Source organism: Phodopus roborovskii, unplaced genomic scaffold (assembly GCF_943737965.1).
Source record: "Phodopus roborovskii unplaced genomic scaffold, PHOROB, whole genome shotgun sequence".
Taxonomy (NCBI): Eukaryota; Metazoa; Chordata; class Mammalia; order Rodentia; family Cricetidae; genus Phodopus; species Phodopus roborovskii.
In genome coordinates, this window is record NW_026126434.1 from 8912374 (window position 1) to 8932817 (window position 20444).

The window sequence follows — 20444 nt, forward strand, 5'->3', positions numbered from 1 at the left end:
TGTTTCTTCAGCCAATGTTCCCAAGTGTGCTTGGATCCAACAACGGAGAACATGGAATAAAAAGATAGAAAACATGGAGGATGGGCTATGTTGTTAATGGTCTTCTTTTCCACTTACCATGGATCTGGATTTGAAAATGCCCACTTAGGCTCCAAATCTGTATGAGGCATATCCATCCACAAGTGACAGGCAACAGCTTTTAGAAACTAGTTTTATTCCCAGCCAACCCAGATCACTGAAGTTCTAGGGGAGGACACTAGACAGAGAAGGGGTGAAATGACAGTCACATGCAACATGCCACCATTACAAGGAAAGTCTGAATCTCCACAGCAAGAAAAGGCTGTCAAACTGGGCCTGATGGCACAGGCCTGGAAGCCACCTACCTGGGAGGCTGAGACAGGAGAACCAAAAATTCAAACCCAGTCTGGACAACTGAGTGAGAATCTACCTCAAAACTAAAAATACAAAAAAGGGCTGGGAACACAGCTCAGTGGTAGGACACCTACCCACTGTGCATAATGCCCTGAGTTCAATACCCAGTATCCCAGGGGAGGGACACTGTCAAAGCCGGACTTTTACCCACCCAGGCTATAATTGGGTTTTCTGGTGATCAGGGATCTGGGCCAATTGTTAAGAGTGTTTGAAAGCTAGTTGGTGTTAAAGCCAGGCTACTTGAACCACAGGAAGCCTTCTCTTCCTTATTCAGAAGAGAATGTGACACCAGCACTCATTCATTATCCAGGAGTGTTATAGACCCCCAAACCAAATGATGGGCTTTTGAGAGGCCAGACAGAGGGACCACCCAGATGGCTAATCAGTGTGTTCTGGCACATGTGGGTAGAGAGGAGGCCCTAGGGAACTATGGGCCAGGACTATGGATCTCCCTGGAGACGACAGTCCATACTGAAGTGCCCAGACATGATGGACACTTCTGTAGGTATGTCAGTTTCACCACCATAGATGGGGTGTATGTGGCAGGGTGGGGTTGGGATGAGGGACTGCTCACCAATTTCCCATTTGGCAACTGCTGTATTTGTGGTCTGTCTAAAATGAATGCAACCATCCAATGATTATAGTTTGGTACATTTAATTATTCAATTGTTTTTTAAGAGTTATTATTGCAGTCAGGAAAGGGCATGGAGATGATGGGGAGGTTAGAGAAGATAAAAGAGCTTTCAAAGAGGCAAGTACCATTTTCCAAATATAAAACTGGTAATATTAAAAGTGACATGGCAGTATATTCACAGTAATAACTATGACTAATATAGAAACAAGACAGTACAGTGTTTGCAGAAGCTACTGTGGCACCTACTAAGCCACATGATACTAGACATCCTACCCACCCCTGACACTGGCTAGGCATAGCATGGACACGCAAAGACACAAGCACAATGAAAGCCTGAAGTCACACTAAAGTTCCTAATCATAAAGTAGATGCAGCAGGTCCCCCTGGAAAACACCATCACCCCACACCAGTGCTGTCACAAAGGAAGGGAGTGGACAGCTCCTGGTTCTTCTGAGACTACAGAAGACCTGCCTCTCCATTTTAGGCAGTGGCAAGCCAGTGATGCCTGCTGGATGGTCCCTGGTCCTCTCCTGCATGATGTTCTGTAGACCCAGAGATGAGCCCTGCATAGCTCTAACCACTGAAGTGCCTGAGCTCAGCAACTTAGCCTCTTTCTGACACATGAGAGAATCAAGCATCCCTGCACCCCATAGTGCCCTGTAGAGAACACATGAGGGAAGTGCACATACACACTTGCCCTGCAATGAGCCAGCTACTAACAATTATGGGGTCAGAACAGCGCTGAGGAACACTTCCCAGCCTAGTGGTCTGGCTCTCCCAGCCAGCAATACTTAGGCTGAATACTCAGGAATCCCTGAGAAGGGGAGGGAACAGAGCAAGCTCCTGCTGACTTGTTCCACACACAAGACTGGTCCATTTCTTCCAGGGCCTGGGTAAGGAGTAAGTTTACACTCACAGCTGGGGAGAAAGGCACATAGTATGATCATCAGAGCAGGACAGGGGGCTCAGCCTACATGAGAGCCCCCATCCCTGAAAAGAGGAAGCAAGTGGGAAGTTGGCATAGGGGTTGGTCCTGTCCCTGTATCATCCTGGGGAAGCAGTCTTATGAAGGAATCTCAGGCCCCAGGAGTAATGGCTGCAGCCATGCCTTTCTACTCCAAAATGCTTCTCTCATTCTATGCTACTTCCATTCAGCAGGGGCTGAGGAACATCTAGTACCTGAAGCTAAGTGCCATTGTACCTTTGGAAGCTGAATAAGGGGGAGGGGGCAGGAAGAACACAGTGATGGAGAAAGTGTCCCCTGCATGTCTTCACACCCACTGAGGAAAGTCAAGGACACTTGGGGAGTGTTTCCTTCAATAAAAACAGATTATCATTACATGATAGATTAAGGCAATGTGGAAGAGAAGGACCACCTCCCACATGTGCACACAGGTGCTTACCTGTACTATTCAAGAAAATAAGGAAAGGGTCTAGTTTCGGATCATCAGGCCCAAGAGAGGGCTTGGGTGTGATCTACCCCAGGGAGGCAGCACCACAGCCAAAAAGCCCTAGACTCTCTGAAAACATGTTCTTTTCTCACCCTACAGAAGTAAGAACAAACAAGGGGGGAGTCTCACTGCCAACAGGCTTCTCCAAAGATGGGAGCAACCATGGTCATGCACAGAGACAAAGGAGCACTCAAACCCTGCTAGGGAAGCATGCTCTAGTTATGCCAAACAGGTCAATGACCTGGCCAACCTGTGCTTGGAAAAGTCAGCAAGCTGCAGTAAAAGTGACCCTGAGAGACAAATGACATCTCCTGAAGCAGAGGCTGAAATCCCCTCCTGCTTGGGGCATAATCAAACCACCTGGGGAACACAGTACATAAATGCCTCCTGCCTGACAGCCACAACATTCAACTGAGGTAGCAAAGACATGCTCTTGCTATCTCACACTTTACCTAAGCAATCAAAGCAGGTCAGAGTCACCACAAATGATTAAGTGAAGACGATGCCAAACACGTTAGAGAAGAATATGGTTAAAACAATTTCAAGGGTAACATTTATAACAAGGGCAGACTCATTATGCAGTGGAATCCTTCAGGGTCTTCAAATTAAAAGCCACAAAAGGAAACAAAAGGAGTCCTGAGGCTGAAGCTATCTTAAGGTTTATCATATTGTGCTCTAAGGAGCAGGTCCAGACGTCAAGTTGTGTGTGGTCTGTTCCAAATGCCAAGAGCCTTCTGAAGGCCTGAAGCTCCATGGAACTAACAAGGGTCAAAGTTCAGCGGGGCTTTGGAGAACCATTCATCTGGCTTCCCTGAGTCACAGGGTCTGTACTGTAAAGGCTGTCCAAGAAGACGGTGGATATTTCTGTAACCAGATTCCTGTCAATGGTTGCCTGGGCCATGCCGTAGATGGCACCCTGTAAATCCAACCAAGGACATATTAGTGATACAAGTATAGCCACCATTCATATGCACCCAGCACCCATTCCTAGCTTAGGCATCCTATCCTTCCATCATAAAAGCAGCTGTCATGCGTTGGTTTTCACAGGTACGTTCCAACCTGTCTTTCCAAGAAAAAGAACTACTATATGGTATTTATGGTTACACACACACACACACACACACACACACCCAAGTGCACACAGCCTTTTCCTTTGTCAAAAGTTTCTTTACAAGCAGACAGGATGAGAGCTTCCAGCTTCATTCAGCAGCTGCTGGTCCCTACCTCATCTGAGAGATCCAACAAGAAGGGGTAGGGACCAGCAGCAACATATTAACTGTTGAGGAGAGCTTGTGTGCACTGATCATGGGCAGAAACAGACTCCAAACAGTCTGACTACTTCAGGTTCCCACACAACTCCTAATATTTCTAAGTGGAGATGCCCTGGTATCCTTACCATTCCTGTGGTCTTGGCTTTAGGGTTCTTCATGATTTGTGTGATCGATTCCCGGATATCCTTTAGGAACTGGATGGCTACCCGCTTCCGAGTATGTACTAATGTGATGCAGAAGTGAATGCTGCAGAAGAGAGAGTGCAGGGACAAACTCTGAAATAAAGCCAGCCCAGTGGAGGGGCACACTGGCTCACTCTCCCAACTGCCTCTGTTTCCAGTCCTTGGAATCAGGCTCTCAAAGCCATAGGTTTTTAAGTGAGATCAAGGTTTACAGTATGACCAAGAACCACCTAATCAAAATGAACACAGCTGACTGCTCCGTCCTGTCCCCATCCCATAAACTGTCAATAGTGGCTCCTTAAATCATGTGTTCGAGCAATGAAGCCTAAGGGGCTTTCTTCTTAGAGGGTAAGCCTTGGTAGGGAGAAAACCACAGAGCTGAGGCTTGAAAGATTTCAATGCTCTTAAGAAACCCTAGCTCACTCTGGGGAAATAGGGGTCGGCAATGATTATAACCTGTGGAAGGGAGGCCGTAGATATGAGAACAAGCAGCCTGCATGATCAGAAACCTTTTATAGGGCTTTGCATGAAATAAAATTTATCCAGGTAACTGTAACTTAGAGAAGCCAATTGACAGCTCTGAACAAGATGGATCATAGACTACAGAGGCCAGAGAAAGAACAGAGGGAAACCTGACAAATGACAACTTGCCTCAGGAGGTTGGCAGCTAGTTCTACTAGAACATAAATAAAACAAAGCATTTTGTTCCTTCTGTGATGAACTCCAGTTGCTATCAATGTGCTGGGCTCTAGAAGCTAAACACTGTATATCAAGTTACCTTTCTACCTCAGCTCTGAAGGTCATGAAATGAAGGGAGGGACATAGGCTTTAAACATATCTTTTTGAGCCGGGCGGTGACAGCACACACCTTCAATCCTAGCACTTGGGAGGCAGAGGCAGGTGGATCTCTGTGAGTTTGAGGCTAGCCTGTTCTACAGAGCGAGTTCCAAGACAACCAGGGCTATAACATAGAGAAACCCTGTCTCAACAACTCTGACCCCTATAAAAGCACAACATACCTTTTTGGGAACTGCAAGTAGTTAAAATTCCACCCCTTGGCAGCCATCATATTAGATAGTCGGTAGATGTCAAAATCATGGGAGCCCAGAGCAATAACTGACAGTTGAGGATCCCCAAAAATGAAGATGTTTTTGGTGTTTTCTAGTCTAAAAATAAGCACATGAAAAAAAAAAAAAAAAAGTTGAGCTATAACCAACACTCTGGTCCTTATCTCAGTTGATGAACACAACCTACTCTCCTGGGATTTTAGTCTTCTCTTCTACACCAGAGGCCAGGCTGGGATGGGTGATTCTTACAGAGATCAAAATCCCAGACAGAATATTAGAAATGTTCCAAGGCCGTAACTCTGTCCAAAACCACTGGCTTCTCCCAAGTCATAACACAGACTACAAGTATACCCTCCCCCTAAGTACCATCGAGTAAGGTGCTAGCCTAAACCCGAGTTTCTCAGGAGGCAGTAAGTAAAGTATAGGCGCCCAGGTACAGAGATGCCTTGGGCCAACTAGGACAAAGAGCAAGAGACAAAGCAGAACCCCATTCCCCACACATACTCTGACTTGAGGAAGCGAGCAGTTTTGATGATCTGTTTGGTAGCTTCAACATAGCCGTTCTCACCAAAGTGCATCAAGGTGGCCCAACAGGCTGCAATGATGCCACCAGGCCGTGAGCCAGCCATGCTTGGAGATGCATAAATGCCACCTTGCCAATCTGCACCAACAAAGAACTGGTACCTCCTGTATTTCTCGTCAGAGTACAACACCACTGATGAACCTTTGGGAGCATAGCCGTACTGAGGGAAGAAGCAAAGAGGTCAAGCGTGTGATTGTGTCTGACAACTCTATCCACACTGCCACACACAGTAAAGCCTATTTTCTCATGGGCGCTCTGTGATGCTTCCCACTCAGGTAAGGTTCATATTTAACAGTGTTAACAGGGAGAAGGAACTAGAAGGAAGGGTTCCACATTCTCTTTGTTAGGGGGTGAAGAATCTGAGATCCAAGAAAAAAATAAGACTCGGTTTCCTCCACTTCTGACTCAGCCTTTGGTTTTCCTTACTTAAAATCTTTCTCTGGAAGCCTGAACACACCTACAGTTCCAGCACTTGGGAGGTGGAGGGAGAAGAATCAGGAATTTAAGGCCATCTTTGACTACATAGTTTCAAGCCAGCCAGGACTATATAAATACCTTGTCTTAACAACAAAACAAAAAAACTTCCTGAGACAGCATGTAAGTATGAAAACAAGGATAAATTTCCAGTAAAAGCCAGGAAAAGATATGGAACCCAAGTCACTTGGAAGCTCAAATTATTATCTGATCTGTTCTCATCTCTTTTGCTAAACATTACACTTTTTTTCAAAGAATGTACTGGGTGTTCCAAACTTGAAAGACACTCGATTCCTCCTAGTGAACTCTTACCACAGCTGGTGCAAGTTTCATTCCTAGACCCACAATGGACAGTTAAAGGGGAAAAAGAGACAGGAGTTGTCTGGATGGTAAAGCAGACAGACTGTAATTAAAATTTTATTGTAGACCATTAAGAGTGTGAAAAACAAGTCTTCACTATGATGTAGCTTAAAACAATCTCTAGAAATATAATCAAAACAAGGTACACATCCCTAAAGCCATTAAGATTTTTTCTACATCTGGATATACTTCCAAGAATTGCCAACTAAGATGGATTTCATCTCAATCTACCAAGGGTATCGAGCAAACAGTGTAAACCAGTTGCTCCTGAACACAAAGGTTTATTTTCTTAAAGGGAGGCTCAGGAACTCCAGGATCAATCCTCACCATCTTCAATAACCGCAAGACTTCAGAGATTTTGGCACAACTGACTGTATATAGTTGACAGAGAAATCCTTAGCCCAGGATGAGCAAAGGCAGGAGTTCCTTTTTCCCAGAACTTGTACCCTCCACACTGTAACCAACACCTGACAGCTAACCTGATGACAGACAAAAGTCAAATTTTATTTTGTAAGTTGGTCCGTGTGGTAGTTTGAATGAAAATGACCCCAGAGCCTCATAGGGCACTATAGGGAGGTGTAGCCTTCTTGGAATAGGTGTGATGTTGTTGAGGTAGCATGTCACTGGGGGTGGGGGTTGAGATCTTAGATGCTCAAACCAGGTCTAGTGTGACATTCTCTTTCTGTTGCCTGCAGATTCAGATGTCGAGCTCTCAGCTATCTCTCTAGCACCATATCTGCCTGCATGCCATCATGCTTCTCACCATGATAATGGAGTAAACTTCTCAACTGTAGGCCAGCCTCAATTACATGTTTCCCTTCATAAGAGTTGCTGTGGTCATGGTGTCTCTTCACAGCAATAGAAACCCAAACTAAGATAGTATGTGTGTGGAAAGACTAATGTTTCAGTCAACTCTTTTTTTTGTGGAGAATAGCTAAAATCACCAAGTGTTAGCAATTGGTCACTTCCGTAGCTCACCTTATGAGTATCTGCTGAAATGCTGGTCACGCCTTTCACCCGGAAATCAAACGGTTTCTTCAGTGGGTACCCTGCTTTCTCCATGAAAACAATGAGGAAGCCCCCCAGACAAGCATCCACATGAAAAGGGATTTTATATTTGACAGCCAGCTAGTTAAAAAAGAACACGTGAGAATATAAGTAAATGCTTAGCAGAATATGGGTGGAAGCATGGGCTACTCTGAACTACATCCCATAGAAAGTGGCTATATATTTACATATTTGAAGACACTGTTTCATGTATCCTAGCCTGGTCTTGAATGTGATACTTAGCCCATGGAAAAACCTTCAACTTTTCCGATCCTTCTGCCTGAGATGACCAGCATATGGTCCCATGCCCAGTTCTATGGGGTGCTGAAGATCAAAGTCAGGACTTCATACTAACCAACTGATCCATAATCCCAGACCCCAAGTGGTTGCTTTTAATATTTTTAAATGAAGTTTATTTTTAATGTATGTTTAGTCTTCAAAAGAGTTCATCTGAAATATATTTCATGTAATTTGTAATTAAATATGCCTTGACCTCAAGTTGTCCCTACCATCATGTGAGAAAATAGCAGAGCTCTGATTTAATAGCCTCTAGAGGGGAAGGTCTTACTTCAGTCATTATGTGGTGGCCACGCTCCTAATGGCAGACAACTTCCTGGTAGGAATCTAAGAGTCACAGGCTCCCAAAGAAAGTGCAGGGGTTTGAGCGCTAGCAATCCCTGCTGTGTTCAAATCTAAAATCAGAATGCCTTCTCTTCACAAAGCCCTGCATGATCACATCTATTTCAAGTACTAATCGGCATAGCCCCAATTTCTCACCTTGGCCACTTCAGGGATAGGATCTATCACACCATGAGGAAACTGTGGGGCAGAACAGACCAGCATAGCTGTGTTCCTGGAGATGGCTCTTCTCATTGCCTAGGGATTGAAAGGTTAAGAGAAGAATCTTAGTCTTTTGCTGTAAGGACAATAGGGACCACTGGCTCAGAGTCCAGGTTCATAAGTGCCTCCTCTGTCCTGCACCCTGGGAAGACTTCCTTCCGCTGCGAAGGTTGCACACCAGTCCACATGGAAATACTGAGAGCAATGCAACCACTATGGAAACAGAAACAATACTGAGCTAGGAGGTAAAGGAGCCAACTGTGCATCCCAGCCCCACAATCTACCAGTGATGATTTAGTAAAACCTGACTTGCAATAAATGAAAAGTTCCTCCTCACATAAACATGTTCAGGTCTATGAAAGGAATGTCGGGGCAAGTTCACCCATGCTCACTTTACAAATAAAGCAAAGAAAGTAAAGGTGTTGCAAGTAAAATCTGTCTCTCCACCATCAGGGACCAGATCAACCACCTCTTAGCATTCAGAAATCTAGCTGTCTGTCATACTGCTGGTCTCAAGTTTCTGCTCTGGCTGCTCTAGTCTGAGCAGGGAAGTCCATCTATGTGGTGTAGCTAGAGAGGTGGTCAGTGTGACAATCTGCCCCTTAAACCTTCAGAGGACTCACCCGCACATCCACCTCCATGTTCTTGTCCTGTGCAACACGTACAATCTTCATTCCAAAATAATGAGCTGCTTTGTCAAATGCGGCATGGGCACTCTGAGGAGCCACACTAGGCAATGGGGGAAAGGGGGGTCAATGAAATGTAGAGCACAACAGGATCCAGGAGAACACTGCAGCAACTCAAGTCACCAGTTAAAACCTCTCATTACTTTCCCTCACATTCTTATGTTTGTAATCTCTTGGTATAAACAAAAAGAGCCAGCTGTGTTGATTTTCTGCAGACAATTTCTTCCTACTATTTAGGACTTGAAAAACTAAACTCTGTCTCTCCTACATGGTTAGTTAGTTTTCCAATAATGTTCAAAGAGAAAACAGTCACAGATACATATTTGCTCCCAGATATCCCCATTACTCTACTCTCGCCATTACCGATCCCTTTAAGTGAGAAAAATTTCTACAATAACTTCGTGGCAAGCACCAAATGTTTATATGTAAAGATGATGATGGAAAAAGATGCCATTCTCGATAACAGTGTCCACTGTGTTTAAGCTCGTATCACCAACTGCTCCATTAAGGAGACTACTGGATGTGAAGGGATAAGGTAGAGGGGCTGGGCAGGGGAGAGAAGGTTGGCATTGTAGGAGGGAAAAGAGGCAGAAAAACAGATTCGGCTTAGCTGACATCACACTGCCCTAAACAGATAATATCAGAGGGGAAGCAGACAGACACATATACATACATTTCTGGAGTTTTGATCCCCTTCTCTAAGGCCAAGTCTCGATAAGCCTTGCAAGCCATCAGGATGCTTTCTGTGCCCCCAGAAGTCACCTACATATAGAAAAATAACTGGGAGTAAGTTAAGGGTAGGGATCAAGAGGTACAGCTCGCTGTGACCTTAAAAATGTTGGATGCAGAAACAGACAAGGGAGTGGACACTGCTGCAGAGCAGATACTGTCCAGAAGGACAGTGCTGGTCAGAGACAACAGAGGTTACACAGTGTGCCAGTGTCCAGTAACTAACACTTCTAAAACCTAACCTGATGTTCAGTAAAAATCCTATTAGTATTATCTGAGCTTGAATGATTTCTCAACAAACTGAAGGTTACTGCACTGCACTAGAAGGATTTCATCTTAGACTCAGCATCTGTGAAAAGTCATACACTCTTGGGTAAGCAAGTCATTCAGTGTTACTCATTATATCAGTTGATAAGAAGTAAAACTTTCTGTATTTTGGATTATATACTAATTATAGCTAAAATGAAGAATGATTATTAAACTTTCCTAACATCTACATACAAGATAAAAATACCATTGGGGATAGAATCCCAGTGGCCAAGAGTCATGAAGAAGAATAACTCAGAAAATTACTTTTTTTTGACTCAGGAAGCCTTTCAGGAAACATGTGACCATCCTCCCTAAAATAGCTCATAGAATCTGAACACAGATCCCGTGTTTGTACATCTCTATGCTGGAGAAGACAGACTATTAATAGTTAATTCTACAAATCAGCAACAACACCCTGTGGTCTAGCTAAAGCCTCAAACTTGTCACATGAGATACCAAGACAGCTGTGTGGCAAGTGAGGAAAGTACCAGGCCTTACACATTTACAAGCCTGACAATGACCTAAACAAAAACATTTCCTAATTCCTAGTCATCTACATCATGTGTCCTGTCCTCAGGGCAGATATTTAATTATAAATTAAGAAAACAGAGGTCACAAGTCACCTGTGTAAATCAACTTCTTTCAAAATATATAAAATGCACTCCAAGGTATGTGTTTAAGAACACAAAACATTTTCTTGCAGATACAGCTAAACAAGGTGGCAAGCTAATCTGATTTTTTAGTATGTGAATTTGTGAATGAGGTAAATGAAGCTAATATAGGGAAAGGTATTTTGAAGAAGGGTATTTTGAAGCAGAAGAAAAAAGGGCTGAGAAGTGTTTAAGACCCACACAGCTAGGTTCAGTCTACAGATTTCCCTTTAATTTGGCCTAGCTTTCTTCTCTCAACAGTGAACCCCTTTTTACCCAAAACAGCTCACCGAGAGACACACAGAAAGAAGCAAAAAAAAAAAAAAAAGAGAGACTAAGGGGAGGGAGAGAGGGAAACAAGGAAAGCGTCCTATTGAAGTCTAATCACAAGAAGAGACTGGGAACTGGACATCACCCTTTTCCCCGGTCCCCACCACACCACTAAAGAGGATAACTGGAGAGAGACAAGGTTAACTGCAGCACTATGACAGGGTTGTATTTCTGTATTAGTATGAAAGACTGATTATTTATTACCCGAAAGAAGTGAGAAAGGAAACAACAATAACAGCAATAACCAAGGGCTCTGCAATAATCACTCCCAAATAAGGAAAGAGAAATCTATGTAACAAATTTCAAACACTGGCAAAGAAAAAGCAGCATACTACAGACACAGAGATAGAACCAAATGGTGCTGAGTCTACCCTGAAAATCAGGGAAGTCAGCAAAGTCTGGGAAAGTCTCATGACCCTAAGCAACTTTCCTAACAAAAAAATTGACAAAGCATCAAAATTTATATCCATCACTGAACTAACATTAAGAACTAGCTAAACCCTAAAACAAAGCACAACCCAACTTTCTGGCCAAAGCCAGATCTTCTCCTCAAACCCCTGGTATCTCGACCAGGGGTTTGGGGTTTGCCCAAGGCCACAGAGCAACAGGAGACTACAGAAAACCCCAAACTCCTCTTTGTACAACAAAGAAACCTCATTGTGTGGAAGAAATGTGACACTGGGGTTAAGAAAAGCACTTTAAGAAAAAATGCTGAAAAAGCTAACACACCTACAATCACAGCACTAGGGAGAAGAAGGCAGGAGGTCAGGAGTTCAAGGTTAACCTCAGCTACAAAGCAGGTTCAAGGCCAGCCTGGGCTATGAGACTCTATTTCAAAATATCAAAAAGAAATGGGTGGGGTGGGTAGGTAAATAGCAATTAATAGGTATGTGGACGAGTACATGAAAAGAGAAGGAGAAAATAGCCAAGTAGAGAGATGTGACAAAGTATCTGGTAAACCCACACTGTTCTTTTAAACCGTCCTAACAACTTTATATATATAGGCTTAAAGATTTTTAAAAATATCGAATCGAAGAGGAAAAAATACCTAGAATATATACCAAAATGATACTTGGGATTTCAAAAGTACAAGTTAACATTTTAAAATTGCACTTCCTCTAGATCATTCTATAATAAAAATAATAATCGTACAATAGACTATTTTAAAATTTCTATTACAAGCCACTTACACATCCACAGGAATCTGGTCCCCCATTGAAGAGGGAACAAGCCATCCTTACAATTTCTGCCTCTAACTTGCGAAGTCCAGGGAAGATATCTGGATGCAATGGATTGCTCCATGCAAACTCTCCATAAGCCTACAAAGAAATGCAAAGATAATATAAGATACATTAAATCAGGCAAGAAATGATGCACTGAGTAAAGTTTTCAGGTATTAGGTTCAACAGAGAGAACAGGAAAAAGGGTATGAACTATTCCCCAACTTAAAGATCAAAATATAATGGAAGAGACAGACATATACACAAGTAATTTTACATGTGATAAAGAAGAAACAGAAATGCAGTTAAAAGTACTAAACTGTGCCAGGTGGTGGTGGTACTTGGCTTTAATACCAACATCTAGGAGGCAAAGGCAGGCAGATCTACAGAGTGAGTTCCAGGATAGCCAGAGATAAACAGAGAAACTCTGTCTAGAAACTATCCCCTCCCAAAAATGTATTAAACTGTAACACCAACAGATTACCTATCTTGAAGTCATACAGCTCTGCCTAAAATTTTTAGCTATACAGGTCAAATAAGACCCTCTGAGGCTCAGTCTCCTCATACGCAAACAGGGAAAATGAACATGAAAACAATGAAACATGAAAAGCAATGACAGTTTGTTGAGTATCTGTATGTACTAAGAGACCCTGGTGAGGGAATTGCTAACATCCTGAGTGCTCTAGAGGTATTTGACCACAGGAACACCAAGAGACAATGGAAATCCATCACATGGACAGGAAGGAAAGAAAAGTGGAAGAGAAGACACACGTGTACACAGAAGGTATCAGGGATGACTGAAATAAGCAGGAGTTGTACTGTAAAGAGACACATCGTTCCTACCACATGAGAAGTTGAGCCTCACCTACAGAAATGCAAAGTTAAAACACAGAACTACAACCAGGATATTATGCCACAATATAACTAAGTAAAACTTCTAACACTCAGCCAGGCCTGAGAGATCACAACTTTAACTATAATTTCATATAAGAAGTAGCTTGATTACAAATGGAAAAAGCTACAAGCCAGTCTAAAGTCAGGATCATCTTGTGGGGTATGCTTTGAGAGCATTAGGATAGAGCAGCCTTGTCCTGACTCCCATCAAACAACATCGGTTCTAGCAAGAAAAATTTCAAATGAAGTCCAGCATAGTGGAACAGACCTTCAGTCCCAGCAGCTGGAAGGCAGAGGCAGTAGGATCTCTGTGAGTTTGAAGCAGCCTGGTCTATATAAATAGTTCAAGGACAGCCAGGGCTATACAGAGACCCTGTCTCAACAAATAAAAACAGTGTCCTCAAATGGCAGGCTCTTTCATTAGAAATATAGCTTCCTCAGAGAACCTAGTAAAGTCCAGAGATATAAATGACATTTTATCTATTCACAGTCTGAAGATGCATTTGACATTATTATGCACTCACCTGTTTGTGTGAAAAGAAGCTTCTAAACTGATATGGTTTTATTTCAACAGTAAACTTCCCTTACATGGTAATATTGCTATTACTGTTATTGTCATTATTATTATCACAAAAAGGAAATTAAATAGTTAAATGAACTAGGAATGGCACCTATGCACACAAGCACCCAGTGTTTACCTGAACCAGCAGCTCTGTGAGTTTCTGTTCCCCACTGTACACAGCTCCTGAGGCTTTCCCTTCTTGCCAGAAGATATCTGCAGAAAAAGTCAAGTGTCCCTCAGTCAGCAAGCAGGCATCGCTGAGAAGACAGGCATTAATATAAACAGGACAGGCAAAACCTTCAGTGCATACGGGTAAAAAAAATTCAGAAACCAGACATATGGCTCAGCACTTAAAAATATGTATTCTCTTGCAGAGAACCAGAGTGTGGATCCCAGTACCCACATCAAGCAACTCACAACTTCCTGTATCTCCAGTTCTAGGTGATCCAATGCCCTCTCCTAGCTTCTGTGGGGTTCTGCACTCAAGTATATATATTCCCACACAGACACACACACCCATACATAGAATTAAAAATACGTATTTTTAGAAAGTGTAAAAGAATAAGTTGAGTAGAAATTTATGCTATTCTTATATTAAAAACAAAAGAATTTCAATAATGATTTACCACAGCAAAATAGAGACGAAAGGTCACTCATTAATTGTGGGAAAAGATAGGAACGGCATCAAGGTATAATGTTGATAGTAGTGTTGTCCTCACCTAACAGCTACATCCTCTTAACATAAAAGCTGCCCTCTGCCTCCATGTATTTCCTGTTCTCCATATGACCCTTTCCTGTAGTAGCGTTCCCACCCCCTCATTTCCCCATGCAGTCACAGGAAGTGTAGGAACTGCTATAAGCAAATGTACAGGTAAAGCCCTTCTTCCCACAGTCACGTGTAGCTCCAATTTGACTTTATTCTTCTCTTACAGGATATGGCTGTGTACCACACATGCCACCATATTTAAACATAGACAGGATGCATGGTTTCACACACTGCTCTTTAACTATTTCAAAGAATATGGAAGTGTTATGACATAAGAAACAAGGAAGGAAGATAGCAACGTGCCCTGAAAAACATGGAAATATAGACAATGCAGGTCCCAGGGTTGCTAACTCCTGTTCCAGATCATCTCATCTTAGACCAGGAGTGCTCAACCTTTTAACGTTATAATATGGCACTGTCATCTACATACATGTTGAGCCTCATTTACAACTATGTTGGGAAACATATTTCTGTGGGCTACAGGTTGGACATACTTGCCTCAGACCATATGTAATTCTGTACCATACATCAAAAAATCTACATATATCAATTAGAAACTTTAATGGCTGTTTTGTCAAAATGCAATTTGAATTGGGCCCCAAAATAGAAAAATGAATATGAGTAGAAAAAATGATTAAATAGAATTTGTTCCTAGTTCATAGTGCTATACTAGTGTTATTTTTCTACTTCTGACAAATGTAATGTGCTTTACAATTAGGGTGAGGAGCACACAGGAAATTGCTATACCACTTTTGCTACTTGTTTGTAAATTTAAAATGTCAAACTAAAAACCTTGTTTAAATGATGTTGCCCAGTTGGTAAGCACTTGATTGGCATGCCCTAAGCCATAGGTTCAGTGCTAGCACTGCATAAACTGGGCACAGTGACAAATCTGACAATCCAAGCTCATGGGAAGCGGTAACAAGAAGATCAAATATTCAAGGACATCCTCAGATCTATTAAGACCCTGTTTCAAAAACCAAGAGGCTTACGTTAAGTCTCACCTCCAACAGACATGTATGTGTTTATGTTAATAACAGCAGCAGTAATACTTAAGACTTATTGGACAACTAATATATGACATATGCCAGGTCCTACATGTTTCCATGTATGAGTTCCTTTACTCTCTTATTCCAACTCCTAGGGAAGTAGAGACTGAAAGGATAAGCTGGAGCACACAGAAGGGAAATATCTCTCCCAAGGTCATAGTAAAGTTGAAAATCCAGGCATTTGTGAACCTGAGTGGTTCTCAGGCTATGCTTCTGAACATGAGTATATGTTCTTGAACATGGTATGTGCCAATGCATATAGAAGACCAATACACACTTGTATAGCTCAATAGGTGTAAACAAACACACCCATACAGGTCATTGTCCATTCCTCTATCCACCTACCTATTTTTTTCTTTTTTTTTTTCAATTAATTTTTAAAAATTTTTATGTTGTGGGTATTCTGCCTGCATATATGTCTGTGCACCCATGTGCATGCCTCATGCCAAGGAGGCCAGAAGACAGAACTGGATACACTGGAACTAGAGTTATAGATAGTTATGAGCCACCAGGAGGGTGCTGGGAACTGAACCCCAGGCCTCTGGAAGAGCAGCCAGTGCTCTTAAGCACTAAACCATCTCTCTAGCCCCTGCCTACCTATCTCTATCATCTGCATTCAACATTTTTGATTTTTAAAATGTTCCTTATTTTTTGAAAAAGTATCTATATAAGCCCTAGCTGGCCTGGGCTGGTCTTGGGCTTGCAGAATCCTCTTATCTCAACCTCATAAATACTGGAATTACGGGCAAGCCACACCCAGCTCTGTGCTCATTTTTATAGCAAATGTTTTTAGTAATCTAGTGTGCCTTGAAACAGGTATCATAATTCTGACAGAAATCTTATTTAATCTGTAATATGAAACCTGGTCTTTAAAGTAGGGAATGGCTCCTCCAGTAATGTGATCCTTGACCTATTGTCAACATTGGCCAATGACAAGGACAGAGGCAGCACCCCTGGGCCAAGTCTTACCCATGGAACTGTACTCCTTGAGTTTCTCTAGAACCTCAGCTGTGCTCAGGCCCTGAGCAGGTAGAGTTTTCACATACTCTTTATCCATCTTCAGGAACGGCATGTGCTTGACAACATCCTTCTTAGTCTTATTCAACTGTTCTTCGATCTTCAAGGATAAAGAAAAAAAGTTAACTAGAAGGTAAAAAAGAGTGAAGTACAGAGTGGAAAGGCTGTCTCTGAGATCCAGCCAACTGCCCAACACCAGGGACTGCATAGGTGCTACGAAATTAGAAGGGATTTATCTTTTTTTTAAAAAGGAAAAAGAACATTGTATCTGTTTAGCCAGCCAGTGTGTACAATGCCTTTTCCAAGTTTAAAAAGCCAGCTTTCCTTCTAGAAACCAAAGATGCATTACATCTTCCCCTTTGCCTGCTGTGATGACTTCACCAACTCTGTACTGCACTTGGTCTGAACTGGCTTCAGTCAGCACTAGCCTGAGTGCAGAAACATTAGGCCTTTGTTGCTGTGTTGTCAACAGCAACACTATAGACAGACAGTCATAAAACAGACCAAGTTACAGTAAAAGGGGATCTTAGCTGTTTTTCAATTTGTGAATAACTTCAACAGACACCTACAAAGTACCCCAAGTATAGAGATCCACAAAGTTCCCAAGGTACCCACACAGACCTAAGAATTGCCTCAATGAAGTTGCTATGGGCAGCTTGACCCTTCTGACTCAGAAATGCTAGGAGGAATCAAGGTCCTTTCTGCCATGTAATTTATCAACTATGAATCTTTCCCATCCTCATAGCTACACTCTCTGAGCCATTTCTTTCATTCATTTACTTACTCATTTGTGCAACAAATATCTGCTCAACTACTACTCCAGGCTAGGATACAGACATTGGGAAAAAAAAAAAAAAAAAAAAAAAAAAGATAGCCAGGAGATGGAGGTACACACCTTTAATCCCAGCCCTCAAGAGGCAGAGTGGATCTCTGAGTTTGAGGCTAGCCTGGTCTACAAAGTGAGTTCCAGGACAGCCAGAGCTGTTACACAGAGAAAACCTATCTTGAAAAATCAAAACAAAACCCAAACCAAAAGCAAACAAAACAAAAAAGCCTTCATCTCATGAAGCTTACTTTTAGCAAGAGAGACAAAAATCTACAAATGGGGTTCAGGAGAGAACAATAGCAAATTACACACAAAATGGCAGGAGCTGCTACTGTTGAGACTCCAGTGAAAAGTGTGGAGAGAAAGGCTATATGTTGCAATCAATCTATATGCTACAGTGCAGTGGCTTCAGCAATATAGTCAATAAAGTCTAATGCCAAAGCTCTCACACAAGCGTTCATTTTTCTCAGTCCTAGCCACGGATGATTAGAATATGGAGGGTCTTCTTACATGCAGCCCTAGTGAAGCCACAGGAAAGCTACTCCTTTAGAGCATGTCAGCACTGCAGGCAGCAGACAACTGGACAATGTTGAGGCATGCTATGGACACAGAGGCATTTTTTAAGTCATAAATAGAAGACCATGCTGCATGTACAGCAACCATACAACAAGAACAAACTATGAAAGCTGAATGCTCATGGATAGATCATACTATTTTAAGAAGGGAACCCCCCCAAAAAAAATCCCATTGGGAAGTATATTAAAAAGCACAGCAAGTTCTTTCCATTCCCAATTCTTGCATCCATTATAAAATTCATTTTTCATAAATTTGTAATTTTATATTCATATATAAATGTATATACTATATAAAATGTTATATTTAAACTTTTTATAAAATTATAAAATGTAAATGTTAGTTTGTTTGCTTTCTGTCTTTTCTACAAAAAGCAAGTTCCACAAGAGGAAGGACTTGCTGCTATACAACTAGCAAAACAGTAAAAAAAAACTAAGATTATGAAAATACACATGTGTACACATACAATAATTTCCTATCTCTAAGCCTCAGGAAACACTTCTGAAAAATGAAGGTACATGGCCTCTAAGGATCCTCAATTCTCTAATTTTATAAATTAAAGAATTCTGGAATCCTAGTATTTATTTATCTCAAAAATTTCAAGGAGCTAGGAACGCAGCTCAGCTGTAGAGTGCTTGCCTAGCATGTCCTAGGTCCCATGTTTGAAGACCATTAACCACTGCTGCCACCATCACTGCCACCTCTGCCTCTACCACACCACCACCACCACCACCACCACCAATGATACCGCCACTACCACCACTGACAATGATACCACCACTATTACTACCAAACCTCAACAAAGAGACATTTTACTGGCGCTCAGCAGTCAAGTGACTGCCTTGCAGTGGTAAGGTCCCAGATTCAACCCACAGTCCCACCACTACCATCACCAAAGAAAGAATGTTTCTCTGGGAATGCAGATCAGTAGCAGAAAGCTTGCCTTTTCTGTACGAGGTACCTGATTTGATTCCCAACACTGCAAAAATCAATCAATGAGTTAAATCAAATCATTCTTATAACTGAAGGAGAAGATGGAGACATTAAAATCACAAGGAATACTAAAGGGGAGTCCTTCTCTCACTTGTGACGCAGCCTATCTTTCACAGTAGCCTCCTTTGCCCCACTCTAGTAGACTCAAAGTCGAAGATGTAGGAAAACCTGAAAAAGTAATGCTGGGAAAAGCCAGAGGGACGTGAGACACTCAGAATTCACAGGTCTTTACATGTTGCAAGGAGTCTGTTTGGCTTATCTCCCCCTTGATAATGAGCCCAGCCCTGAGGAGAAATATTTTATCCCAGTGTGAGTGATAGCAAAGAGGACACAGTGAAGAGAGCACTGTACTGTAAAGAGGGGCAAAGAGCAAGAAGACAGTTGTTATCTCTCTTAAGTTTCCAACCCTGGAATCAGGGAGCTATTGCCAGGGCCTCCTGTTTTTTTGACTATAGTTTCCCTGGAACTGAAGGTTCATTCCTTACCTATCCTCTTCCTGGGACCAACAGAGTCAAGAATGTTTCCTGTCTGGTTTTTCACAGAAAATTTGCTAACCTGTGATCTAATTCCCAGATGAGTATATAAATTCAGTCCAGCCAAATACTATTCTAAAGCACAGTTAAAACTTCATTCAGTGGGGTTTTCTAATATCAAGTTGTTCCTTAACAGACTCTTCATCTCTCCTTTGGAGAAAGTGAGGTTTCTCAAAGGTGGCCTTTCCAACATCTTAAGGCAGATATACCTGCTATGGGGCCATCCATAGCATGCAGAAGTGTTTTACAGCCACCTAGCTTCCATCCATAGATGCCAGGAGCCTGCCAATGGAGTTGTTACAAACTAATCAGTTTTCAAACACTGTCAAATGCCCCATAAGTTTGGGGGACAAAAATCCCTCCTCTTCCTTGAGAATATTGATCCAGCAATAGGAAGAGGCATGCATGCCAAACAGGGAAGACCCACACAGACTGTACCTACCTTGCGTCCAATATATGGCATCTTCCTTATTAGCTTAAATAATTTCTTTTTAAACCGTGACCACAAACCTACAAGAAACAAATAGTTCTTTAATCCCATGAAATTCCATGGATATAACCTACTGTCAACAGACAACAACCATTCAGTTGTTTCTTACCACCTCACTTCCTCCAGAGGGAAAGTTTAACTTTTAAGTAACATATTCATGTGATAATGTTTCTTCACCCTCATTTCCTTCCACCCATACCTCATCCAGCCCTTACATAAGCCCTTTGTTTCCAGCATACACTTCTAAAATTTGATGTATTGACCAGTATAGGAAAGAAAAAAATTCCCATTTATTTCTCTCTTTTCCTGAAGACGCAGTAGAGCCTACTACTGTACTACTTATTTTGCCCTTAGAAATATTAAAAGACTACAATCCTTCACTCGTTCCTTTCTGTATATATAAGGTATGAGCAGACGTGTGCTGGTGCTCACCTGTGTGCCAGTGTACATAAATACATGCACCCATTATAGGAAAG

At 42.1% G+C, this 20444-nt stretch overlaps 1 protein-coding gene across 2 annotated transcripts in view; it reads right to left on the minus strand.

Moving 5' to 3' along the window:
• Positions 1-1070: 1070 nt before the first annotated feature.
• The window catches only part of Sgpl1 (sphingosine-1-phosphate lyase 1), a 42306-nt gene continuing 22932 nt past the window's right edge, over positions 1071-20444 (minus strand). Inside the window, exons 4-16 of one of the 2 annotated variants that reach the window (XM_051186750.1) lie at positions 19921-19988; positions 18914-18931; positions 16506-16653; positions 13858-13934; positions 12236-12364; positions 9701-9789; positions 8965-9070; positions 8279-8377; positions 7433-7582; positions 5542-5780; positions 4990-5136; positions 3914-4034; positions 1071-3433 (exon numbers count right to left, since the gene is read on the minus strand). In XM_051186750.1, coding sequence (XP_051042707.1) covers positions 3293-3433; positions 3914-4034; positions 4990-5136; positions 5542-5780; positions 7433-7582; positions 8279-8377; positions 8965-9070; positions 9701-9789; positions 12236-12364; positions 13858-13934; positions 16506-16653; positions 18914-18931; positions 19921-19988 — 1532 coding nt within the window. In that variant the 3' untranslated portion in view covers positions 1071-3292. The remainder of the gene's footprint in view (positions 3434-3913; positions 4035-4989; positions 5137-5541; positions 5781-7432; positions 7583-8278; positions 8378-8964; positions 9071-9700; positions 9790-12235; positions 12365-13857; positions 13935-16505; positions 16654-18913; positions 18932-19920; positions 19989-20444) is intronic. The other variant, XM_051186752.1, reaches the window with a different exon arrangement.